This window comes from Drosophila sulfurigaster, chromosome 2R, assembly GCF_023558435.1.
Source record: "Drosophila sulfurigaster albostrigata strain 15112-1811.04 chromosome 2R, ASM2355843v2, whole genome shotgun sequence".
Taxonomy (NCBI): domain Eukaryota; kingdom Metazoa; phylum Arthropoda; class Insecta; order Diptera; family Drosophilidae; genus Drosophila; species Drosophila sulfurigaster.
The window spans coordinates 5,581,130-5,605,947 of NC_084882.1; the positions used below are offsets into that span (position 1 = coordinate 5,581,130).

The 24,818-nt window shown below is 38.6% G+C and overlaps 7 protein-coding genes across 11 annotated transcripts; 2 read left to right on the forward strand and 5 right to left on the reverse strand.

Annotated features, from left to right (window-relative positions):
- Positions 1–537: 537 nt before the first annotated feature.
- LOC133838851 (mitochondrial glutamate carrier 1) lies at positions 538–4,171 on the reverse strand. The gene is made up of 6 exons (XM_062270082.1): positions 3,962–4,171; positions 2,669–2,749; positions 1,795–1,929; positions 1,232–1,717; positions 1,033–1,173; positions 538–968 (listed from the first exon to the last, which is right to left on the reverse strand). Exons 2-6 carry the CDS (start codon positions 2,743–2,745, stop codon positions 824–826), a joined length of 984 nt encoding a protein of 327 aa, XP_062126066.1. The 5' UTR covers positions 2,746–2,749; positions 3,962–4,171; the 3' UTR covers positions 538–823.
- Positions 4,172–4,573: 402 nt separating this feature from the next.
- On the forward strand, positions 4,574–6,600 carry LOC133838849 (M protein, serotype 2.1). Of its 2 annotated transcripts, XM_062270080.1 has the most exons (5): positions 4,576–4,848; positions 4,906–5,192; positions 5,259–5,489; positions 5,670–6,387; positions 6,442–6,600. In XM_062270080.1, exons 1-5 carry the CDS (start codon positions 4,668–4,670, stop codon positions 6,498–6,500), a joined length of 1,476 nt encoding a protein of 491 aa, XP_062126064.1. In that variant the 5' UTR covers positions 4,576–4,667; the 3' UTR covers positions 6,501–6,600. The 2 variants fall into 2 exon arrangements, with proteins under 2 accessions (XP_062126063.1, XP_062126064.1); XM_062270079.1 differs by having other exon boundaries at positions 4,574–4,848; positions 5,259–6,387.
- A 113-nt stretch (positions 6,601–6,713) lies between these two features.
- Positions 6,714–8,795, reverse strand: LOC133838850 (aurora kinase C). Its single transcript, XM_062270081.1, has 3 exons — positions 8,448–8,795; positions 8,169–8,382; positions 6,714–8,107 (listed from the first exon to the last, which is right to left on the reverse strand). Exons 1-3 carry the CDS (start codon positions 8,559–8,561, stop codon positions 7,287–7,289), a joined length of 1,149 nt encoding a protein of 382 aa, XP_062126065.1. The 5' UTR covers positions 8,562–8,795; the 3' UTR covers positions 6,714–7,286.
- A 210-nt stretch (positions 8,796–9,005) lies between these two features.
- On the forward strand, positions 9,006–14,502 carry LOC133838847 (arginine/serine-rich protein PNISR). Of its 3 annotated transcripts, none has more exons than XM_062270073.1 (9): positions 9,006–9,735; positions 9,795–9,999; positions 10,977–11,121; positions 11,288–11,539; positions 11,819–11,921; positions 12,335–12,391; positions 12,830–12,972; positions 13,035–13,281; positions 13,352–14,502. In XM_062270073.1, the coding sequence occupies exons 1-9, from the start codon at positions 9,144–9,146 to the stop codon at positions 14,155–14,157; spliced, it is 2,550 nt and encodes an 849-aa protein (XP_062126057.1). In that variant the 5' UTR covers positions 9,006–9,143; the 3' UTR covers positions 14,158–14,502. The 3 variants fall into 3 exon arrangements, with proteins under 3 accessions (XP_062126057.1, XP_062126056.1, XP_062126058.1); XM_062270072.1 differs by having other exon boundaries at positions 9,007–9,735; positions 13,346–14,502; XM_062270074.1 differs by lacking the exon at positions 12,335–12,391 and having other exon boundaries at positions 9,007–9,735; positions 13,346–14,502.
- On the reverse strand, positions 14,352–17,571 carry LOC133838848 (cerebellar degeneration-related protein 2-like). 2 transcript variants are annotated; one of them, XM_062270078.1, is made up of 2 exons: positions 17,338–17,571; positions 14,352–17,267 (listed from the first exon to the last, which is right to left on the reverse strand). In XM_062270078.1, exon 2 carries the CDS (start codon positions 17,237–17,239, stop codon positions 14,801–14,803), a length of 2,439 nt encoding a protein of 812 aa, XP_062126062.1. In that variant the 5' UTR covers positions 17,240–17,267; positions 17,338–17,571; the 3' UTR covers positions 14,352–14,800. The 2 variants fall into 2 exon arrangements, with proteins under 2 accessions (XP_062126062.1, XP_062126061.1); XM_062270077.1 differs by having other exon boundaries at positions 14,352–17,285.
- A 550-nt stretch (positions 17,572–18,121) lies between these two features.
- LOC133837961 (zinc finger protein 271) lies at positions 18,122–20,073 on the reverse strand. Its single transcript, XM_062268876.1, is given in 4 exon segments — positions 18,122–19,331; positions 19,333–19,374; positions 19,377–19,799; positions 19,856–20,073. Coding segments are annotated over 4 exon segments (1,254 nt in total). The 5' UTR covers positions 20,036–20,073; the 3' UTR covers positions 18,122–18,722.
- A 2,191-nt stretch (positions 20,074–22,264) lies between these two features.
- Positions 22,265–24,734, reverse strand: LOC133839179 (ATPase family AAA domain-containing protein 3A homolog). Its single transcript, XM_062270544.1, has 5 exons — positions 24,262–24,734; positions 23,658–24,132; positions 22,780–23,604; positions 22,518–22,716; positions 22,265–22,462 (listed from the first exon to the last, which is right to left on the reverse strand). Exons 1-5 carry the CDS (start codon positions 24,464–24,466, stop codon positions 22,364–22,366), a joined length of 1,803 nt encoding a protein of 600 aa, XP_062126528.1. The 5' UTR covers positions 24,467–24,734; the 3' UTR covers positions 22,265–22,363.
- Between the last annotated feature and the right edge of the window lie 84 nt (positions 24,735–24,818).

Here is a 24,818-nt window from a genome sequence, read left to right on the forward strand (position 1 = left end):
GTAAGTAGGCGTTTTTGCCCATACAAAAGTATTTCTTTAATAACTTCCACAATTTTTATCTGATCGCAACCAAATTTTCAGGAATCATAACTACTACAGTACTTATTGTATATACCAAAATTCGTAGCTCTAGCTTTAAAATTATGCTTGTTATTCGATTTTTTTGATTTGCGGGGGCGGAAGTGGGCGTGGCAAAAATTTGAAACAAACTTGATCTGCGTGCAAACATAACAAATGCTGTCGAAAAAAAATTATAGCTCTATCTCTTATAGTCTCTGAGATCTAGGTGTTCATACGGACGGACGGACAGACACACAGACGGACAGACGGACAGACGGACATGGCTATATCGTCTCGGCTGTTGACGCTGATCAAGAATATATATACTTTATAGGGTCGGAGATGCCTCCTTCTACCTGTTACATACATTTCCTGCCGGCACAAAGTTATAATACCCTTCTACCCTATGGGTAGCGGGTATAAAAATGCAAGCTTTGCATGCAACTGAATATGAAATTTGTCTATAGAGAAAAAACGTTCTAAACATGATGTTCATAATCTTATTGTCATTGGAAAAATGTTTTTTTTTTATAAATTGCCTGTAATAATTTGTATTATCGCCTACATTGATATGACTTTGTACATACTTTGAGAAAAGGATAATACTATGTATATTAGCTTCATTAATTATCTAGGGCGCGACTTTAACTTAATACATTGAAATAAGACAGCTTTAACAATAACAATAGCATTAACGCATACAAATACATTTAACATTCAGAGAAACAGTAAAGAAGCTCTTGGATTCGATCTGGAAGATCCTTTACTTTTTCTGCGTGCCCAACAATCCTTCAGCTACGCCCAAATAGTATACGGTTTGGGCGATACCAAACAGTGGCGCGATCACAATCATACGGCAAAGGCCGCCCTTGAAGAATGCTGTGGGTCCTTCGTGTTTCATAGTTTTACTGCAAGAGCGAGACAAAAATGAATGCAAAACTATTAAAATTCGCAATTATATTATCAACTTACGTGATACAATCGACTATGCCCTTAAACTCCTTCTCCCCATCAGCCTTCTTGATGGCCTGTAATCGTGTTTTAATGACATCAAATGGATTAACCGCGAGAGCAGCCGTCGAACCTGCAGCCAAACCAGCCAGGAAAGAGCACCTAGAGAGAGCGAAAAAGTTAGCTATTAGAGAACTGGAACACTTTAGGTTTGTATTACCAGAATACCGCCTCCCCAGAGCCATCGCTTCGCCGTGGACCCAATTCGTTGAGGGTGGCAAACAATGGGAAATAAATGACCGAGAACGTTACGTCCCGCAATCCCGTAGCACCAATACCCTTGTATAAGCCAAAGATGCCCTTGTCCTTAACAAGCTGTGTGGCCAATTGTGTGGCCGACACCTTCTCTATGGTTTTACCAGCCAATTTAGCCGCAGCGGCTACGCGTCCAGCATCTTGCATCTGGATTTTCAACAACTCCATAGGAGTGGTGACAACAATTTGAAAAGCGCCAGCCAAACCTCCAGCTAACATTTGACTAGTCATGGGCAGTTTTCCGTCTTTTGTGGTTAGCTTGTGCCTGAAGTAATCGTTCGCAGTCAGCTTGATTGCCTTCTCTGGCGTAATCAGCAAGATGTTGACGCCCGAACCGCGGTACATGCCAAAATATCCCTCCGCCTTATACGTTTTACGGAAGCAATCGAACCTGTGAACAAAGATGAGCATTAATAAATAAATGTATTATGTATTATTGAGGATCGCAACTAAATTTATAATGCTTACATGCTGTTGTACATACGCTCGCCATTTGGACCGATTTGCTGATTCTGAAGACGCGTCTTCACCAAATCCAATGGAAATACGCATGTTACTCCAATAATACCAGCAATGCCGCCGTTAATGATTTTGGGCAACAATCTGCAAAAATTTGTATTGTTTAATGGCGTCTATTCTGTTACGTTTGTTTGGCCAATTGCCAGATATATTCACTTTTAACACTTAGCATTTAACCCTTACATGTTATTGTAAATGTACTTGCATAAAAAAAAAAACAGGTTCCCAACAATCGACCTTGACATTGATAAGATCATCATTGTTGATGATGCGCTTAACGCCCTATTAATCGAAAAATCGGTTATCGCCTGGGTTGCACCTACATTTCAAAAAGCATCAAACAAAAGATGTTTGTGGGGTAGCTCTAGATGAGTATGACAAATAATTGGTGAGCTGCCAGCCACAGCATTAAATGAATAAATACATAAATATGCAATCTTTCAACTATGTGTGTATATGGATTAAGAGCTATTTTGGTTTGGCATTTCAAGAGAACAAAACGTCGTCATTAAGATGAAAACTTGTAAGCTTCTTTAAACTTTACACTATTTCCAATATCAAAAATATCAGCGAAAGCTATACATTATGTAAGGACATACACTTCTCAAACACTAAAAAACAAAGACAAAAAAAAAATTAAATAAGTTGATACATTTAGATTTAAACACAAATACATAAATATATGTCATATATATACATATACTTATACATATTTATATATTTCTCATGTATACGTGTATACATATCTTACATATGTATATAATTATTTACATTACAAATTATTTCATGTGCTCTAATTGTTTGTTATTTATTGATAACTTACGCGAACTTTTGTTGTTGAGGCTGCTTAAGTGGATTGTTCGCCGCTATCTGTTGTTTGCTATCTGTTATTGCAGCCATGTTTCTTGAATTAAAGAGAATTGGAATTAAATTATATTGATTTCTCACAGGCAGTCCGAAAAAATGTGTATTGGTAGCAGATGCAATATGAATCTTTGATACTATTAATTAATCTAGTGTTTACATTATTAGCTTTCAATGTATTTCTAGTGTTCACTGTAAAAGAAAAATGCAATTCAACGCTTAATTTATAATCAGGAATATAAATGTAGGTTTAAGAGGGTACCAATATGGAAAGAACTTATTAGTGATAAGTGCATATTTTTAGATATGTATGTAGATTAATCTGCAGTCTTCAGCTTCCTTCTTTAATCAAAAAATTGATAAGAACGACAAAATATGCGGGGCAAAAGTTAATTTGTATTGTATAGTCTTTATTTCAATCAATCGCAATAACATCCACATTTCTACATGGCACATAAGTGTGAATTAATAAAGTACGGCATCTGGTTTCATCCAACACATGCAACTGCTTTTAGATTATTTTTTATTTAACTGTTATAATCATTGTCGGATGTGCATGCACAAAGTATTATGTTTATTGTGATGCTAACCCGAAAATATTCAAACTTTGGAGAGTTCTTTCTTGGTTTTATTATCTCTTCACTGCTAAACACAAAGGTGTCATAAAGATATGGAGCATGTGAGGCCGAAAAGTTAGTTTTTCAATGTGAGCAAGAATTTCATTTATAGCACAATTAAATCATATAGATTATCTTTATATCTAAGTATATCAATACAGTCGAGTATGCACTTGCCCATGTGCTGCGTATATAAGGTTTTAAATAGTTAAAATCGTCGTCGTATCACATTATCGATTACTTTATCTGAAAAGTTTGAGCTACCCAACTTATGTATGTATTTATGTGCATGTGTAACAAGTATGAAAGGTATTGTTGTTTTCCTTACGGTGTGATTTTATGTACACGTTTTAAGTCAGCACTTGGTAATAGAGTGACTATCAGGATTTTTTGTATAGTTTTTAATATGTACTTATTATATCAAAGGCCAAATACCTATTATACATTAAATTGATTGACGCAAACATTGGCTTCAGACTTGTGTGCGAGAGTTATGTACATATATTCATTTATATACACACGCACACTCCCATGCATATGCATATGAGCTTCTGTGTGTAGATATTAATATGTTTAAATAAATTGTGACATGTGCCCCGGACATTGTTAAATTTTATTACAACAGCGAAACTTACATTTATATATTTTCAGTACAGTGAATTGACTTTAGTTCGAACAATTGTGTTTTAATATACAACCGCTTTAAAATATTTATTTGTTTACGACCAATTTTACGCGCGTCGTCGTCACCGTGCGGGCTGATGTCCACGAAAGCTTTAAATTCGTGAAGTATCTCCGCACTGAATATTCTTTCCCTGCAAGCAGCCGGCGGGTACTGTATAATCAAGTTTTTATTCCAATCAGCATAAAGCGAAAAGTGTGAAAAAGCTGCGTAGGCCCTCGCAAGAGATGAAGAAACATCGATGTCGCTATCGATAGATTGATTGTTTTTAAATTATTTATAACATAGATTTCTTAAGGTGTTCAATAAAGTATTCTTTTTGTAATATTCTGTTTTTTTTTTCATAAGAAGCCCATCTTCAAATGGGAAAATATAAATAACTTAATAAAACTAAGCGACATTGTGACTTCTTAAATTATTTTATTTTCAAAAAACCCACCGAATACCGATTTACAAAAAAGTACACAAAGCACAAAAAAGTCACAATGAACAAGTGGAAGGTCAAAGAAACCGATACATCGATAACTGCTTTTTAACACTGGAGAATAAAACAAGAACATTTTCCAGCACTGGCAGTTCTTTTAAGTAGTTTTTCATTCCATAGGCACGGACCAAAACAATATTATTGATCAATTCAACAAAGTCTCAACTCTTTCACAATGAGTACGGCACGCTTTGCACGCTCAGGGCGAGCTCGAATATGTATTCTGATGAGCATGTTTCTTGTGCTCATTATGATGATTGTTATTTACCACATGTCACAACAGCAACTGGACGAAACTCGGGCCTTTCGATTACGCTGTGAACAAAACCAGGAAGGATTAAATTTACAATTGCAATGTAAGTCTCTCTTTCACTACTTACTGCCCACACTTATGCTCCTCCTTGCCCGCTTAGCCCTCACTGACGACAAATTGTCAGCGGAGAAAAAATTGGAAGAGATGCACAACGAGAAACAACACATGCAAGCAGAACTCGATAAGCAACAGGAATCGGAGCGTTCATTGAAAAAAAAATACGATGAACAACTTGGAAAATATAAGGTGCTCGATGGTAAGCACAATGATTTACAGGATGAGTATGCCAAGAGTAAGAAACAACAAATGGAGGACAAGCACTCGCTATTATTGCAAGTGCAACAATTGCAGCAGGACAGGAAACTGCAGGACACAAGTAACTGGAAGGTGGGGAAAACACTTTAATTTCTTGGCTGATTGCTATATTAAATTTTTGTTTGCTGCGTCTCTTAGAACAAATATGAAGCACTGCAGCGGGACACGCAACATAAGATTCACGATTTAGAATCTGCTCTAAGTGAATGCAAGATGCATTGCACCTATGCGCCTCCAGCTCAACAACTCAATAAGCCATCCGATTTACAAGTGTCGGACACAACGCCAGCGCGTCGATCGAGCCCCGCTCAACTGGCGCATAGCATCGAGAAGCCGCACAACGAGAAGTCCTTCAACGAGCAAGTGCAAGTGAGTCAAGGGCTGTACAAAATTGGTGTAGGCATTGCCAAGCCAAACCAGCATTCAACTAACGCAACAACTAATCCGCAAGGTGGAGGTGTGGAGCATCGGAAGGATACGCAGCCTATGCAATCCTTTGACGTGCGCAACAATCATAGCCTCATAATAAATTCTGTTGAAAATTTTCAGATTGCTCCCAAGTCGCTTCAAACGTTAAGCGATGATACGCGTGAAAAACAAGAGCAGTCAGTCAAATCTGTTGCCCCATTGAGCGCTCCTCAGCGCAAACCCAGCTCAAGTACTCCCAATGTTGAGGCTGATTCAAATGTATCAGTGGCACCCAAGCAGCTAAGCATTATCAGCAGCAGCAGTAGCACTGGTCAACCGCCTTTGGTCATGCCTCCAGCGAAGCCATCATCCGAAGTGAAGATTGAGCGCAAGTTACCCGAGAATGTGGCGCCCATTCCCGAAAACTTTGATGGTAAAGTCGAAGTGGCAGCTGCTGATGCAGACACAGCAGCCGAAGAGTTGCCCAAAAATGAGAATAATAATCGGTATGCGAATGTGGTGAATGACTTGGAGTCGAATAAGAATTTAGGCGATTCTGGTGGCCATGAAGTCAAGGATGCCTTAAACGAACAGAATTTTAATTTTCCCGGCGCCAATCCTAACATTTTTGCTGATGGGGACCTAGCTCCGGCTCATGCTCAGCAAGTGGACAACAAGATGTTGGCTGCCGATGCGGCGGCAGTTGGGGGCGACGATGATGACGTAATGCTGGGAGATGTTGCTGGAAAACAGCATATTCTCGATGGAGATAATTTGAATAACGAAATTGCTGCCGATCAGGGTAAAGAATTTGCCGATGCTGTGCATCTAGAAGATAACATGGATGAGGATCAAGACGGTAAATAATATGCTTTTCCTTACGTTATCTTTTTTTCGAGCTAATTTCTTGCAGAGGATGACTATAACGTGCCCGCAAGAAAACTGGGCGCAGATGCAGCTGTCAGAAATTAAAGATTACTTTGGCGGCACTGCAATAACCAATTTTTCACCTTAGTATTTTATCATGGCATCTATCCTGGTTAACAGAATTGGTTTACAAAAAAACCAGAAACTTTAGTTTATAAGATTTATGCATCCAATTTCAACAATTTAGGAAAGATTTATTTCATCCAATGAATCGAGAAAACTTTGTGTGAAAGCCAACTGCAATAATAATAATTTAACTTTCATTAATTTACAAAATCTTAGATCTTTCTCTTCTTTACTTACATACTATAATTATTCACTTAGTTATTCATACACTTGTCAAATAAATATTTATTTCATTCAATAATGCTAGTAATTATCGACATACATTGAGACTTTTGACTATTTACAAATTGCAATTGAAAATAGAGGCTCACCTCTCACTAAATTCATTTTTACTAACGTTTGTAAGTATATACTTTGTTTTCTGTGATAAAAAACTTGCTAAGCTGCATTTTTTCGTTGCTTTAAACAATAGTGTTTATACTCATTTATATGTAGCATATAATAAGTCCATGCTCTGCGCTAGTGTTTAGAGTTAGTTCGTAAGATAAAATATTTGATCGAACAAAAATTGTGTCTAGAACACCGAAATTTTATTTGAAACATAATAAAACGAAATTGTATGAATGTTTATTACAAAAATTTTTGTGTTATCTAACGTAATGGATATTTAAATGCATAGTAATATAATAAGAAAATTAAACAAAATAATTCACACAAATGATAATGAAAGTCGAACAGATTAATTAATTCATTAATAGCTATAAATTATTGTGCGTGTGTTGCGATCCATGGGTGTAAAATAACCTGATCCAGAGGCAGACGATGTTGGGGATTTAAAACCAACAGCTTTGATATCAAATGAACCGCCGCTTTCGAAACATGTTCCGGCAATTTGTAATCCACCTTGAGTATCTTCTTGTATGTCTCCTCATAGTTTTTCGAAAAGAAAGGCGCTTGACCAACGAGCAACTCGAAGCATAGTACTCCCAAGCTCCAAAGATCAACCTTTTTGGTATGTGGCTTGTTAAGAACCATTTCTGGAGGCAAATAATCAACAGTACCACAAAGTGTCATGCGCATTGAGTTCGGCTCGTGAACTGACCAGCCAAAATCTGCAATTTTGAGCACACCTTTATGTCCTAAGAGCAGATTCTCCGGTTTAATATCTCGATGTATAATATCGCGTTCGTGTAAATACAAAAGAGCCGAGCAAAGAGCCTTGATATAAGTGGCCGACTGGCGATCATCGAAACGTTTCAATGGCTGTGCTTGCAGTGCACTGAAGAGTGTTCCTTGCGGGGCATACTCCAGAATCAAATAAATTCGGGCATCGTCATGGAAGTATGCATATAAACGTAAAATATGAGGATGACGGAGATGCGATTGAATTTCAATCTCGCGGCGCACCTGATGCTCCACATTTGTTTCGCCAATTTGACGCTTGAACAGTACTTTGAGGGCAACCACAAATTGTGATTCTTTTTCGCGTGCCAAATAAACGTTGCCAAATTTACCACGACCCAGCTGCCGCCCAATGTCAAAATTGCTCAATGCCCATATTTTTTTTGGCTTGGTATTTGCTGGTTCTGTTGATACGATTCTTCAACTTCAAATATTTCTAATAAAATCGAAAATTCAGAAACTTACCAGTCTTTTCATTATTAGTACTATTGGCTTGGGGCTGACCGGGGTTTTCAGATTTGACCAAGCCACTGTCAGCTTTTGTTGAAGTTGTCGCTGCAGATGATGACGCTGCCAGTGTCTGTGGTGGCTTTTGTTGTCCTGTTGCGGCTGCGCCTACGGTACTTTTGCTGCTGCTGCTTGTGGTTCGATTCACAGGGGTCACATTTTCAAGTGCCAACTAAGCATTTTAACAAAACCACATTAAAAGAATATCAAAAATGTAATTATCCATTTAGTACAAACCTTCTTTGCCAACAATTGCTTCCTTTGCATTGCAATTGCAGCCACTGCAGATGAAGCGCCCAACGCTGGCTTAGCCATAGCATTTTCTTTGGAACGTAACACATTGTGTGACATTATAATATTATATATTATGAGTTTCTATCGATTTAAAAAAGTATCAAACAAGCAATGATTTTATAGACTGAAAGTCCTAGATTCCTTCTGCGTTCTGTATGAAAATAAAATGCCGTTCGTTTGAATTGGGAACTGGAAGAAGCGCGTGTGTTAGTCACCCAGTGAATGCCGATAACAATTTACGATAACGTTATATGGTGAATAGCAATGTGAAATTTAAGTCGGTAAAATCTTTGAAAAAGTTGCTAAGTTGCTAAAATAAATAAAATATTACATAATTTATTTGATTTACTTACTGATACTGAATACAAATTGTATACAAGCACATCTTGCTTACTATGTGGTAATTTTAAAATAATACATTACTTAAGGTAACGGGTATTAACGAATTTTCGATAATGCTTATTTGATAATCTGTTATCGACACATTGTTATGTGTTATTGCTGCAATGCGACTGTCAGTCTGTGTAGAGCAAGAAAATGGCGTAGATGACGGAAAATCGTTTTTAGAGATTATTGTATAGATTACTTAAACAACCACATATTGCAGTGTAGTGAAAATCATAATAATATCAAGGAAACATGTTTCCAAATGGCAACGCTAATGCAGACCTGGACTTCAACAAGCACAATCAATATATAGCGCAACCACCGCATTTTCTGCCTGCGCTTGGAACACCAATTACAATGCCTTGCCAGGGTCCCGGTCCTAGTACTGGGGTTGCAGTTGGAGTTAGATCAGCTGCTCCTGTTATGCCACTGAACATGCAGGGCTGCATTGACTGGGCCCAATTGGCCCAGCAATGGATACATATGCGGGACTCGACTCCTGCACCGCCTCCTCTAGCTAATTTTAGCATTAACATGGCGATTGCACCTCCTCCACCGATCATAAGCAATGTCCCTGAATACCACCATCACAACCACTTAGAACTACGACAGCCTCATCATCAACATCAGCAGCAACAGCCTAAAGCGCAAGCACGCTACGTGGAGCATGGCGAAGCGGAAATGGATATGGATATGGATGAAGAAGAAAATGTAAGTAGTGGACGGGCAGTTAATGGTGTAGGAACTCTGCCCCCTCCTCCGCCACCTTCCCTGGCCACACCATCTCAGTGGATTGATAGGAACTCGGCCGATGTGCCTATAACAGTTGCACCAAGTGATACAGGTGAGATCGTCTAAGACCTCAAATTTAAATTGACTAGTGAAGTCAATTACCATTTGAAGGCGGAGCTGGCACTCAACAATGGACTACATGGCAATCGTCTCGAGGCAATTCCACATCTCATATTCCATCGCTATTGAAGCTTAATGTCTGCAATCCAAATGAGCCTCACCATTTTATGCAAACACAACAAACACAGCAGAGTAGTGATAATAGTGGAAGCGATATCGACGCTAATAAGCGTAAAATGTTGCCTGCATGGATTCGGTAAGATTTAAATTATAATCTATAAAAGTTAAAGTATCTCTCGATAACCATAATACATAAAGTATGTAGGTAACAGCAAATTGTAAAATTTTTACCTATACTAAATCTATTAACTGACATAACCTTTTTAACAAGTAATTAAGCCTTTCATAGAATTTTTACGTATGAATAGAAAATAGAGAATTTAAATTATTATATAAAATATAAAAATTAGATATCTATTAAAAAAATCTTTATATGCCATATTTGTAGTATTCTTTCTGAAAGAACATTTCCACTAAATCTAAAAATAACAAGGAAAAAAGCTACAGTCGAGTGTGCTCGACTGTGATATACCCGCTTCACATTTTGAAGAAAATCAAAACTGCGGTATTAAGTTTAAAATATACCAAATAAATGTACCGCAGGCGTTTTTGCCGATATAAAATTATTTCTTTAATAGCTTCGACAATTTATATCTAATAAAAATAAAGACTCTAGCTTAAAAATCGATTTTAGGGAGCGAAAGTGGTAAAAATTTGAAACAAACTTGAAACTTGCAAAGTGTCGTCGAAAAAAAAATTATAGCTGTTCAATAATATACTGTATATATGCTTTATGGGGTCGAAAATGTCTTCTTCTGCCTGTTACATACATTTCCTGCCGGCACAAAGTTACCCTGTGTGTACCGGGTATAAAAATAGTATATTGAACGGAGAACTAAATTATAGCAGTATTTGCAACATTCATGATGACCTAAAAAATATTACATTTTTGGGCACGTTTTCAAAATGATGTTTTCTATTAATAATTGAAATTGTGATAAAATGCATTAAAATCATAAATATGTACTTTATTGCTACTAATTTTAGTTTTACATAGTTCCATAGATCTTAAATGGATCTATATAGATTGGCATTAAAAAATCTTGGCTTATAAATTAATTAAAATTATAATCGGCAAATTTAACGTAAAATCCCAACATGATTTCATTGCAGTGAGGGCCTCGAGAAAATGGAGCGCGAAAAGCAACGTCATCAGGAGCGGCAGCTGCCCGCAACTCCGGAAAATGAGTCGTCGGTTATCAATGTTAAGCAAGTATCAAGCAAAACACTAACAACACCTGTTAATCTATTAAACGTGGTAAGTAGATTAGTGCGATATTGGTTGCATAAAGTAGAACAAAATTATTCGACTTGTGCAATTGCCAAGTGCAACAAATTGTTAAATTGGTTGCTCAAAAGCACACGAGTGTATACATTGTAATGACTCGAACGCCTAGTAATTAACATGAGAACTTGAAATTCAGGCCAGCGACAGTGAAGATTCAATTGCTGCTCCTGAGGAGGCAATGGCTCAACTAATAGGTAATGATGTATTATTTAAGACCAATAACGGAAGTGATGAAGAGAAAGACAATGAGGAAAAGGATGAGAAGCTGCCACAGTCATTACAGCACGATGCAGGCGACCATCAACATAATGCAACGACAGTAACAAGGGCAGCCAATGCTGAAGCTGCATTAAGTGGTAAAAACTACGAAGAAAGACTTGCAGATTTGGTAGGCATCACAGTTGTTATACAAGATGTGCTAACCCAGGCAATGAAACCTATTTAAACAGCAATATTACTTACCGATACTGTTTACATGATCAGTTGAAAATATCCCTTGTTACTTTTCAAGTAAATTATATTGAAAATCTTAATTGAATTAAGAAAAAAGTATGTACTTTTTCAACGAAAGTGAACTGTTAATGGTTGGTTTCATTGTCTGGCGCCTCTTTGTTATTATCAGGCATTTAAAACAGCCCAAACCAATCTATCAAAAACCAATCTATAGATGCTTGTTGTGCGTCGCACACTTACCGAAATACTGCTGGAAACAACCAATGAAGAGATTGCGGCTATTGCAACTGAAACAATCAAAGCGCATCGCGCGAAAGGTACATTTTAAAACTTGTAGAACATTAAGCTTGTTGCCAAAGATTTTTTACAGCAAACAAAAATATAGTTAGTGCATTTTCATGTGTGTAAGTACTAGATCAATATGCGTGTGCCTCAAAAGCCAGTGTGATAAAACGATCAAGTAAATTAAGTTAAATTTAATTCTCGGCATCGGAATAACATACGTTTTTGGAATTGTTTCCCGAAGGAAGTCTTACGTTTGGCTGCGTTTTTTGCGTTTAGTTACGAAAGTTATACATATACATACATATATATAGTGTGTTCGTTTTATTTGTTTTTCTTAATTTTAAGTCATTCCTTTAATAATACTTGAAACAAAAAACAAACAATGAAATCACTTGCTGAATATTCTTTATATAATCATAATATATATGTGTATGTAAATTAAAAGCGTCATCAGCCCAAGTGATTCGCAAAAGCGCCTTGTCCTCAATTACCGGCAACTTGGGTAAGTAACAAATTCCAAATTACTTTTTAAGTTCTCTTGAACACATTTGTTTAATAGGTAGTCTGAGTTTTGCTTGCCCTATACAAACACTCTCTATTACCTATATACCCCTGTATTTTATTGATATTTCGTACACCATGAACGGGATTGTTAACTTGTGCAAATTTTGCTTGAACCTTAATCGAAAAAGTTAAAAATAAAAATATAAATCAAGAAGTTAAATCGATTCTTGGTCCAGCTAATGGTGGTTTAACTTTATGGCGCCCATCTTTTGCTACTCTATCTCTGTTTCTTTTAAAAATTCAACTCTAAAAACGAAAATATTTTGATATATAAATATATGGATAAATATATATTCCCCCCTAAATAAGAAAACATGCGCCTATTTCAATATTCGACTGGCAGCAACAATTAGCACTTGATTGATTTGAATTATAGGTTTAGCTGCTTACGGAGATTCTTCAAGCGACAGCGATGAGGACGATAATTCTGACGATGATGGTGGTCACGTCGAACACGGGTTTGACTCAGCCACCAAAGAAGTTAGCAAAAGCACCGAGTTAACCGCGGACGAGCTAAAGGTAAGCCCATAACAATATACATCAATGCTAAATATTAATTATTTTGTTAACGCATTCGCTAGGCAAGAATACGCAAAAGTAAGCGTGCATTTGAAAAGGTCATTGATGACATCGAGGAGCGTGTGTCGCTGCAGGAACAAATAGATGAACAAAAGTTACAATATCATCGCAAGTTAGAATTGGAGCGCGCTGAGGCTGACAGTGAGCAGCGACCTTCAATCAGTAGGGCAGAGTCACCAAAAGGCGAATTCAAAACAAATTCAACAAAATCGACGACGGTTTCACATGAAAAGTCGCATCACTTAAATAGTATGTTTGATATTACATAATTTATAAAAAAAAATTTTTTTAACCGCAAATTCCACAATTAAAGATACAGGTAAGCGACTCAGTCGCAAGGAAAGAACGACGCGTTTCAGCGACAATAAGGACGGCAAACAGGCTCCAAGCTATGCTAGCCAAGTGGCAACAGTTATTGCCTCAGCGCAGAGCACTATAGCAGCTCATAAGCTGCGTCCTGTACCCAATCCGGCTACCAATTTGTTGCAGATTCCCGAATCAATGGCCAGCATGCTTAGTGCTGCAGACAAGGCACTCGATAAAGCACACAAAACCACAAAGAAGTCGAAGGCCAGACGTCAGTCGTCATCATCATCATCTTCCTCCAGCAGCAGCGGTGGCAGTACCAGTAATAGTTCAAGCGGTGACAGTAGCACGAGTAGTAGCAATAGTACCAAATCGTCCAGTAATACAGATGTCAGCGCTTCTGCTAAAAAGCACGGCTGCAGCAGTCGGCGACGAAGCAGAGATAACAGCAAACGCAAACAACGAAGCGATGCGAGTCACAAAACTCGCAGCAGCAGTATTCGATACTCTTATAGTCGACATCATAACACTCGTGAAAACGAACGTAATCGCGAGCGAGATCGCGATCGCGAAAGAGACCGCGATCGACATTATAATCAACGACGTCATCGTCGACAACGGAATTCGAGCAATTCTGGGGAAGAGGATGGCAGCGACTATCGACGCAGTTCTCGACACAGTAGTAGTCGTAGCCACCACAGCAGCAGCTATGGCAAGCATCGGGAGAGAACCCGATCGCGCTCCAAATCACGCAGCACACACATTTCCCACTCGTCCGCCTCCTCATTAAATTCACACCAACAGCGTAAACGCCATTAAAATTATTACATTTATGTAGTCTTCTATTTACGATTAATCAGTTTTAGTACTGACTCGAAAATATATAAATTTACAACAAATAGTGTATGTAATAATGTATTCAATGAATGGCGGACTATTAGTTTCCCCTAAGCAAGGTCTGCGACAATAGAGAAATCGTGAATTATACAAAAGATTTGGGCGATGCGTGTTGATTCAGTTATATTAGACTTGGCACACATGCTTATTTATTAAATATTTTGAAGAACATACACATATTAATATTTATTTAGTTAGTAGCGAGCATATTAAATTACAAGAAAAACTTTCGGTTATTATGTTAGATGCTGGAGAAATGACCAATATGTTATAAAAAAATATCCTTTTAAGATGTTGCTACAGTAAGTAAAGGAATGTAAGTCTTGCGTATATTTAACTTAAAGGAAACCAAAATACAATTGTACAAAAACGGTCAAGTACGAAAACGACATACTAAAAATATAAAAAATCTAATATGTTAATTCCCGACGAAGCCAATATTAACATTTAAATTTGTAACGTAGTCGAAGAACTGAGAAAACATTCCATTAACTCTAACAATTAGATTTGACAGATCTTGATTAGAGATTTTGTTTAACGATTAAAGAAGTGTTAAAATCCATTTTTATCGTCGGTTACTTTGAGTTTTGTTCTGATTCCAACGCGACTGTTGCATACGCTGCACACGCATAAGTTGACTTTGATGTTCACAGGCATCAGCACGACGCAATACCTCGGCATAAGACAGATCGAGCCTCTTCAGTTTGTGGAACTCCTGCGATACAGTGTTTGGATGGAATTCAACACCATTGAGCTCAATAACGCGTCCTGTGCGCCTTGTACGCGATGCGTTCATATTGCGGTTGTAAATGATCATCGGCGAACCGTTCCATTCCGTGCCGGTACCGTTGCCGGATCGATCCGATGGTCGTCGGCGGCCATTGACGAGCTCGGTGGACAACATTTCTGGGGGGATTGGCACAAAATCTTTACGTGTACGTCGAACATTATGGTGTGGGGATGGATGTGCCAATGGGGATGGTTGTGCAAGTGGCGACTCGACGCGAACAGCTTGGCCGGTTAGGCCACGATTTTTGCGTCGATTCTTCTTCTTAATGCCCACGGCAACAGTCAAGAATTCGAGAGGTTCGCGTTTGACTGGCGTAAGGACACGACCATTCTCTTCGATTTGCTTAAGGTCACCCAGCTGGGCAACAGATGTAGAGTTGATCTGAGGCAACCTATTCTCTTGAGTCTTGCATTCGTTGATATGCTTTTTGGCCGTTCTACGCTCCAATTTGGTCACACACTCGGACATTGCAAATGACTGATCAGAAACTACAGATGATATAATACTGCGTGTATCGTCGCCGAAATCCACAGAGAACTCATCGCCAGCCGGCCTCATCGTTGTCACAGTTTCCAAAGCATTTGTTTGTGTGCCTTCCGTAGTATCCATTAACTTGGATTTGTCAGCGTCCTCTTTGTTATCGGCGGATTTTTTCAATACACCAAAGATCTCTTTGAATAGTTCTCGGTACTCGGGACGACTCTGGAAATGTGCATCAACTGGACTGACGTCATCATAAATACTTAGTTTGCATTCTTCGCCATTGCTGATGGAGCACAAAAAGTAACCAGGGCGCTCATCCGTCTGTGTGTGCTTATTGCATGTCTCTTCCGAAAAGCCTGAGGAGGAGGTTTCCGCCTCCGAGAACTCGGTGGACGTACGACCACGAGCAGTATTTGATTCCTTGACACTCTGAATGCATGTTTCTTGGTTTCCTGGTGTTGCTGTCACCGTCGCCATCGACTGATGTTCCTTGGAGAGTTGCTCTCCATTCTGGCGCACATTCGATGTACGCTGCACCTCCAATAGAGCCTCATACTTTTCGACCAAGTCACGGTATGGATTAGGACTGCCTTCATTGTTGAGATTTAGCAATTTGTTGGCGTCATGCTTGGTTGCGGATTCGACGCTTATGTTATTGGCCAACTGCGCACTAAACTCGCTGCCAAGCAGACTCTGTTCGTCATCTTCGGCGACGCCGCCTTCTGTCGGTGCCACCGAGGATTGTCCATCCAGATTCGAAGCCTGTTCCTGCTCATCCATTGCTCGCAAGCAACGACTGCACATCTGACCTTGTCGCACGTCATCCAAGAGTGAAAACTCATCGTGCATGGACATCATTTCCTCATTTGTGCTTGTGATGGCAATACGGCTTTGTAGCGTTTGGTTCTCTTGTATGATAGACACCAACTGCTCCTCGAGTTCACAGCAACGCTGCTTCTCCGCCAAGAAGTCACGTCGTGTGGACTCCAGATCTGTTATCAACGTGAAGAGTTCTTCATTGTCTTCACCTTTGATGGCAGCAGCAGCGGCAGCAGAGGCAACTTCATCGATCTCCTTTGAATGTGATGAGACTACTTCGCTAAGTGACATTGAGCCATCGTGGATCTCAGTGAGGCCCGTTGAATTGGCGTTGGCAGCGCCTACGAAGGCGCAATTGTCTATGGGAGTGGCATTCAAGTCAGGGCCCTCACGCTCAATGCCAGACCATTGCTTTGGCAAGAAGATCTGCTCTGTCATAGCGACTATACGTTGCTGCTGCAATGGCTTTTCATTCTTACGTCGTTCCGCGTTAAGCATTTGACGCGCCTCCTCCAGCTGCTGGGTGATTTCCTCGCAACGCGCCTCCAGGGACTCAATGTTGGCGCCGAGAGACTTGATTTGCTTCTTGTCTCGTGACTTCTCCAATGTCAATCGATGGTTGCTACGCTCCAAGTCCTGTATGCCCACCTCCAGCTGCTCGTAGACCTTTAGACGTGTGTCATTTACCTCAGTCATGGCATTGATTTGTTTCCGCAGATGCACGATCTCGCGCTGCTGCTCTTCATTCTTGTGCTTGTACTCCTTGAGCGAGATCTCCAGTTCTTTGTTCACTTCGAGCAGCGTTTTGCCCAGCTCGGCGGCCAATTGCAAGTCATTACGCATGAATTGTTTGTCCACATCTGGCTCCGGTTCGCAGGTTTGCCTCCCATCATCGAGCTTACTGCCGTCCATTTTGGTGTCGGCTCTTCACCTTGAGCTTCTGTTAATAGTGAAAAGTCTGATTGACAATTGATTAACTCTTAACACATGCTTATTGATTTTTGTCTTACAATTTTTTTTTTGCTGCTTGAGCGAGCGCTTACTTTTCAAGTTTACATACACACTTACGCACTCACATACATATATTTTGCTGGTTTCTTTTCGTTATAAATTTATATCTTATGTATTATGTCACTCCAATTTTGGTTTGCCGAAATTAATTGCATAAGCTAACTACGCCGAAATTTTCGCGTTATGATCTCCTATGCTTTCAACGCAAAACGAATCGAAACGCAAGTGCATGTGCAGTGCAACCCTAAAGTAAAGGCAGAAAACCTACCCTTTGTATGTACATACATATGTACATATGATATGTTATGTAGCTGTAATCATCATTCGCATAGACAGGGTCGTTTGTGCTTTTGTTTGTGTCTTGCCTTTATAATTCTTTATTTGAGTCAAGTTTTTACTTTTATCCAAATAAACAATTTTATTCACCACTAATTTCTCAGTTAATCAGAAAATATGTTTATATATTATTAGGATGGAAACACAAAACACAATAAATACTAATTAAGTTGAAACTGCTTAATATGAGAAAACTTAAAAAAAATAATCCTCATACAATTTAATAAAATATGGTGGAATTAGATGTATAGCTAAAATTATAAATACGATTTTATGCTTTTTTCACAAAAAAACAAAATAATAACTAATCTTTATTTTTCTTACAAGTTTTTCTGACGATATATACATGTATATGTATGTATATATATATTTATATATTATTACTTTAGTATTTTTAACAAAAATACTTTTATTGAAAATATTTAGCCTTATAACTTATAAAGATCCAAATCAAACAGTTCTGTCGAAAAACTGGAATATGAATAAAGTTAGCACCTCAAACAACAAAGAAATAAAAAAGCATATAATGAATACGAATTTAGAATTTCTTCGAAAAAAAACTGAAAAGCTAAACTATTATCGTGTATCGTTGGTTTAGGTAATTATGTATGTACATACATATATGTATATTAATATTTGTTTACTGTTCATTTAAGCACATTGCATTAATTGTATTTGTGTATAATTATTTTATTTGTAATCATCTACATAGTATGTTTAAATGAAAAATATTACGTTCACAATCTCAACCCCGATTGCAGAACTATGTATATAACTTGCTCTTTGAGCCCTCAAACATGATATAACATGTATTATCTCTACTATGCTTTAAAAAAATTTTAATTATCTGTATATTTTAGTTTTATAAATAAGTTAGATAGATGTAAATAAACCGAAATTATGCATACGCGAATATAAATAAAATAGATGCATACTCATATACATGAATTAGACAGTGAATCTATAATTAAAACATTATTAAAAATATACATACATATGTATGTATATAATATTTATGTTTTCAAACAATTCAAATTGCAACTTAGACTTAATTATTATTGTCTGATTTTGAGTGCTGCTGTTGCTTGTATTTTTGCTCATACGGATCCCCATAGTTGACCTTGGCTCGCTCGTAATGAGCCATTTTATTGCGATGAATTGTGAGCAGGGCGCCGCTCTTAAAGTTATCGCCACAGACACCACATGTGTAAGGCCGCAGCATTATTGGCAATGTCGGTTTCTGCTCTCGCTGCAATCGTATGCGTTCAATATCCTCCGCACGTCGCTTGTTCACGCGACTATTCTCGTAAGGATCAGGATTGGGCTTGGCATTGGTATTAGCAATTTCATCGCCCTCAAAGTGGTGTTTCTGATTGCGATGGATGTTCAAAAGTGAGCCGCAAACAAAGCTTTTGTCACAAACGCCACAGATGTATGGCCGCTCTCCCGTGTGTCGGCGCATATGAATCTTAAGATCATTGGACTGCACAAAGCTTTTCTCACATCTGTCGCAGGCATAAGGACGCTGCCCAGTATGAAGTCGCATGTGTCGAGCCAGTTTGTTCTGCGAAATGAACTTCTTGGCGCATATCTTGCATTCACTTGGTCGTTCACCCGTGTGAATGCGTTTGTGCAAACTTAGATCCTGACTGCGGGCGTTTTGGGGCCAATGCCTTCTCACACTGATCACATTTGTAGGGGGACAGTGTTCATTTTCGCCGGTGTGCCGTCGTATGTGTATCGTCAAACTGGACACGGGAAAACTAATGCCACAATGGGGACATTCTCGTCGCTTGACGAGATCATCGGGCTCAGTCTCCTCTGTAGCATTATTTGAAACCTCATCGGATTGTTCCAATTCCACTTCATGCAATTCAATAATCGATTCACATTCATCCAAATGCAGCAGCTCTTCATGATTTGCATGTTCAGGCACGTCTACTCCATCCACGTTCACGTCGGAGATAACAGCCATAGTGGACTGATCTTGTTCCAAGCTGTTGCATATTTCCTGTAAGGTTTGCTGTGATCTTTCCACTTCGCGAATAAATTCATAGGCGCTTATCAGACGACGTGTGCAACTTTGACACAGTTGAGTGGGCAGATTTGGTTCATTCCATATGCACTACAAGTAAAACACTGTTAATTATTCGCAGCTTACAATTCACGTCAGTTGCTTACCTTCACATTAGAAACGTTTTCTAGCAATTGCCACAATTCCACATTCAAATCATTGTACTCGATTTCATCGCGAAGGCACAAAGTGGTCTCGTGAGATTGCAGACAAACACGGCATGTTTGAGCGTTTAAACTAATGTTGATATTGAAGGATGATGGAATCTCAGCTTCCACTATGTTCATTTTTGTCCAATCTTAGGAAGCAGTGTGACCGTATCACGAACGATATAAAATACCATCTAGCGTAACAATAAATACCATTTCGGTTCAATGAGATATGTATATTTAATGTATTGTTCATTTTATACGCTGTTTAGACTGAACTACATCATTAAAATTTCCGTTAAGTAGAAACTTCCGCAGGATTATTCTTTAAGCGGCAGTGTGCAGGAGAGGGACGGCTAATGGAGCCGCATCATTGAAATTAAGGCAATGATTCTGAAAATGTGGCGCTATTTTGATTAATATTTTTGTATACTTATTGAAAAAAGTGCGATATCGCTGGAAATCAGCTGATTATTCCACAGACAACATTTTGGCGCCTTGAAATTATTTAAAAATTTTTAGCAATTCTTAAAAATAAATTAAATATGCCAAAAAAATTAAAGTAAATGGACAGAGGCATAAAGAAAATCGTCAAGGCGATCAATTTGATCATTTTGTAGAGGAATATAATCGTTGAATAATAAATAAAATTTCTATAAACTTATACTTTTTGAATGTCTTCCGTGTCGCCAGATTTAGAAAAACTGCTAATTTTGGGTTGATTTGTTTCTATTGCTTGTGAACTGCATCACATTAGAAGCAGATTCACTTGCTCTAAATAGAGTATTATGACTTCCATTTAAAAATTTCTTTTTTTAATTTATTAAGATGAGCAAAATTTTGAACGTGCGGAAAATTACGCAAGTTCCACAATTTTTAGAGTGTTTGAGTGTCCACTTTTATAACCCTAAATTTGGCAAGGAAATGGTAAAAACAACAACTTAACTGCCAATTAAATAAATGAAATTATTAAAAAAATTCATTGACTTGGTTCCCAAATTTTTGATTTTGAATTTTATTTACATCTGTATAATCTTGCGAGTCCACAATATTAATTAATTTTATTTCTCTTCACGAGAAAATACTCTTTCTTTTTCATTTTTTTTTTTTTTTTAATTATCCGTCTTTACTTTTCGATATGAGTGTGAAATAATAGGTTGTCTATTGTTGCATGTGGACTGCTGATTCAACATCCACATACATATCAAAGTATCGATACGCTTAAATTTTTTATGCTGGGAACTGCGGAACGATATGCCGCAAAATGTTTTGAAATCCGTTTTTATACCCGCTACCCATAGGGTAGAAGGGTATTATAATGTTTGTAACAGTTAGAAGGAGGCATCTCCGACCCTATAAAGTATATAATTAATCAGCGTCAACAGCCGAGACGATCTAGCCATGTCCGTCTGTCCGTCCGTCCGTATGAAACACTGGATCTTAGAGACTATAAGAGATAGAGCTATAATTTTTTCGACAGCATTTGCTATGTTTGCACGCATATCAAGTTTGTTTCAAATTATTCCGCCCCCGCAAATCGAATATCAAGCGTAATTTTAAAGCTAGAGTTACTATATAGTATATATATATGTATAGTATATACATAGTAGTAGTTATGATTCCTAAAATTTGTTGCGATCAGATAAAAATTGTGAAGTCATTAAAGAAATACTTTTGTATGGGCAAAAACGCCTACTTACTTAGTTGCTTTGCCGACAATCAAACATTATGCCCGTCTACGCTTATTTTGAATGGTGTACTATATTTACCAAACATACCATTTGGTATATTTTAGTAATTTCGGTATATTTTGAAAATGATACCGCAATATTTTGCATTAAAAGTGGGTAGTGGTAGTCGAACATCCTGTAACTTTTTACTTATTTTTATGATATATGGATGTGCGCGAAAAAAACACTATTTCTCGCATTTGGGAACACCCCTTTAATATAAAAATATTTCTTTAATATATTTTAAACTATTTATTTAAATCAATTCAAAACAGTTTGTTATAATGAATATTCTGTATCTTGTATGGAAGAGGCCAAATTTTGGAACTTATGATAATGCTAGCGAGAAGTTTAATATAAATCTCTCACAGTGCCTGCATTACCAATTGAACATTGCTCGGCGCAATTGACGTTCCATTTAAAAACTATTTCCAAAGCTTTAATTGCAAAATTAACAGCCCTTGAGCGCCGCCTTAGTACGATAAACAAGATGTACATGATGCAACGCTATATTACAATACAATTACCAGCAAGAAAAACTTAATTGTATCTATAATCCCTAGCAGTCTTGCAATAGTTTTGTACAATAGTAAATGCATGTCTACACACATATTGTATATACACACTGAAAGATCGATTGATCAGAAAAGGTTTTGCGCGTTTTACTTAACATTAGTTCGATTAAATCTAAACAAATTTTGAATGCTTATCAACAGATAGATTCCGTAGGTCCAACTCACAAGTTATGGGAACTGAGCGTTAGTGGTGGTTTTAGGCCTTCTGCGCCCGTGATTGATTTGTGATCGGCACGCTCCTGGTCTGACAACCACGCCATCTGCAGGAAAACAAATTAGTTTTTGAGAGGAATGGTACCGTTTACAATCACTTACCTTCTGTTTATGCTGCTGGGCAGCATCATAACATCTGGCCAGCACCATTTTTTCAGTAAGCAAGCCATCTTCTGAAGCATAAACAGCTGCCTGCCATGAGACACCCAATTTGGATATTTCGCGTCCAGACATGCCTTCGCATAGAGCTGCCATTTTAGTGCACGTATTGCCATAGTCGAAGGTGTCCAGTTTAAAACGCCTGAAATTTCATCATGTTTACAGGTTGCCCTAATTTGCAAACATTATGAAAAGCACAACTTACTTTGCGCCAGATGCTGCTGGCTGCAGCACATATTTATCAAAGTACAGACGTAATAGGCGCTCACGTTCCTCAATGCCGGGTAAAGTGAACTCAACCATCTCATCCAAACGATCATTGATGGCATAATCAAATTGTTCGGGTGTATTTGAGGCCAAAACAAGCATAAACTTGGGATTCTGTTCGGATGTCCGGTATAGGAAAGCATTTAGTGCAGCTCGCAAATCTTCTGAAATCTTTTCCGATGACCGCTTTCGCAGAAATGCGTCTGCCTCGTCCACAAACAGTAACAAACCACGCCTCGAGGTGTGCGACCAGTCAAACACTTTGTGAATGGCCGTAACACCTTCCTTTCCCATGGGCGCCACATCACCGCCAGTCATAATGGCAAAGTCCATACCCGAATGCTCGGCCAGCTTTTTCGCAAACATCGTTTTACCCGTGCCGGGCGGTCCATGCATTAACACATTGCGATAAAGTCCCCGATTGATACGCGTATTTTTGGTTGCAATCGCAATGTCACGCAATCTTTCCTCAAGTTTTGGATTCAGGACAACGCCTTGAAGTGCATCTGCGGGTTTGGCGCGCAATCGTTTTATATAGTTTAATGGATGCTTAAGTGCATCCAAGAACGCAAATCGTGACGTTTCGCCCACCAGCGTTGGTTTTCCAATCCTTGCCTCGATGTAACGCGAAACAACGCCTGTTGCGCCCTTGGAACTGTACACGCCCAATGCCAGCAAAGACAAGCCCCCAGCAGCAGTCAAAACCTTATCCCAGTCAGTTAACATGGCTTCGGCACCAGCACCAATCACTGAACCAGCAGTTCTACAATTATAAGTGTCAATCTCTCAAATATGTTTGCGGCCACAATTACTTACCGTATGCCCTCCAGGACAGTGGTACGATGCTCCTCCGCCTTGAGACGAATTTTTTCCAGATTAATATCCCGATTTTCGCGATCCACACGAGCTTTGGCTCGCAGCTCATGTTCTAAGAGTTTTAGACGGTTCTTCTCCTTCATTTCGATTTCATGCTCAATGGTCTGGCGACGCATCGCTTCCTGACGCTGTACGCTTTCCTCCTGTTTACGCAAATTATCCTCTTGGACACGCTGTTGTTGCACCAGTTGATCTTCGTAGCGTTTACGTGACAGTTGATCTTGGTATTGGGCGCGTTGTTGCTGCTGTTTCGTCTCTTCGATAAGCGTCTTGCGCCGCTCTTCGTGATCAATGCGCTTCTGCTCCACCTTCGCTTGTTCAATATGCGCCTCGTACTCCTTGACCTTAGTGTTGTACTCCTGTTGTCTCGTGCTCTCCTGCATCTTCGACAATTCCAGTGCCTCCCGCGCATGTTCTGAAATCAGTCGGTTAGTTACACACACAACAGCACAAAACACATGCATGTATACGGCAATTTCATGTTATGCAATGCGCACAACGAATGATAAAATATTAAAGTACTTGGACTTTTAAGGGTACTAACTTGAACGCTCTAGGGTCTTCGCTGCGTCTGCGGCACGCTCCAACGCTGAGGAATCAAACCTGTACGCTTCCATAGCCTTACGCTCGGCCTTGGTCAGCTGTGTGTCGCCTCCACGTTCACCGGCAGTTTTGCCCTCTGGATCGGCTCCATCTGCCCCACTGAACTCTGTTGGTTGCTGACGATTTCTACCCAATAACCACGACATTTCAATCTGTTATACGCACTGATACTGCTGACAGACACTCAAAACGTAATTTTGTCACAATTAACTCACGAAATATCGGAAAGAAAACAATTTATTAAATGAGCTTTTTCAAACCCACTCGCGACAACGTGATTCTAGTAGTGATGTAAGATATCCATCGATAAATATTTCTGTCTTTGCGATGATATTTATCTCGATATGTCGATGAAATATAATCGATTGTTACAAAAAGTTTAATTTCATGCGCATTCAATTAAATAGTGTTTTTTTTTATAATAAATTATATTATATATTATATTAAAGAGATTGTAAAACAATTTTTATGACTGATTTCTCCCATGATATTTTGACA

Bases quoted from the DNA above. Each gene is read 5' to 3' on its own strand.
- LOC133838851 (XM_062270082.1), bottom strand. From the start codon at position 2,745: ATGGCTGCAATAACAGATAGCAAACAACAGATAGCGGCGAACAATCCA. The intron at 1,930-2,668 runs GTAAGTTATCAA...AAATTTTTGCAG, and splicing joins CCTCAACAACAAAAGTTCGC to ATTGTTGCCCAAAATCATTA. The intron at 1,174-1,231 runs GTAATACAAACC...CGCTCTCTCTAG, and splicing joins TCTGGGGAGGCGGTATTCTG to GTGCTCTTTCCTGGCTGGTT.
- LOC133838849 (XM_062270079.1), top strand. From the start codon at position 4,668: ATGAGTACGGCACGCTTTGCACGCTCAGGGCGAGCTCGAATATGTATT. The intron at 5,193-5,258 runs GTGGGGAAAACA...TGCGTCTCTTAG, and splicing joins AGGACACAAGTAACTGGAAG to AACAAATATGAAGCACTGCA. The intron at 6,388-6,441 runs GTAAATAATATG...AATTTCTTGCAG, and splicing joins CATGGATGAGGATCAAGACG to AGGATGACTATAACGTGCCC.
- LOC133838850 (XM_062270081.1), bottom strand. From the start codon at position 8,561: ATGTCACACAATGTGTTACGTTCCAAAGAAAATGCTATGGCTAAGCCA. The intron at 8,383-8,447 runs GTTTGTACTAAA...TAAAATGCTTAG, and splicing joins AGCAATTGTTGGCAAAGAAG to TTGGCACTTGAAAATGTGAC. The intron at 8,108-8,168 runs GTAAGTTTCTGA...TCGTATCAACAG, and splicing joins TACTAATAATGAAAAGACTG to AACCAGCAAATACCAAGCCA.
- LOC133838847 (XM_062270072.1), top strand. From the start codon at position 9,144: ATGTTTCCAAATGGCAACGCTAATGCAGACCTGGACTTCAACAAGCAC. The intron at 10,000-10,976 runs GTAAGATTTAAA...ATTTCATTGCAG, and splicing joins ATGTTGCCTGCATGGATTCG to TGAGGGCCTCGAGAAAATGG. The intron at 11,922-12,334 runs GTACATTTTAAA...GTAAATTAAAAG, and splicing joins CAAAGCGCATCGCGCGAAAG to CGTCATCAGCCCAAGTGATT.
- LOC133838848 (XM_062270078.1), bottom strand. From the start codon at position 17,239: ATGGACGGCAGTAAGCTCGATGATGGGAGGCAAACCTGCGAACCGGAG.
- LOC133839179 (XM_062270544.1), bottom strand. From the start codon at position 24,466: ATGTCGTGGTTATTGGGTAGAAATCGTCAGCAACCAACAGAGTTCAGT. The intron at 22,717-22,779 runs GTAAGTTGTGCT...ATGAAATTTCAG, and splicing joins CCAGCAGCATCTGGCGCAAA to GCGTTTTAAACTGGACACCT. The intron at 22,463-22,517 runs GTAAGTGATTGT...GTTTTCCTGCAG, and splicing joins CCCAGCAGCATAAACAGAAG to ATGGCGTGGTTGTCAGACCA.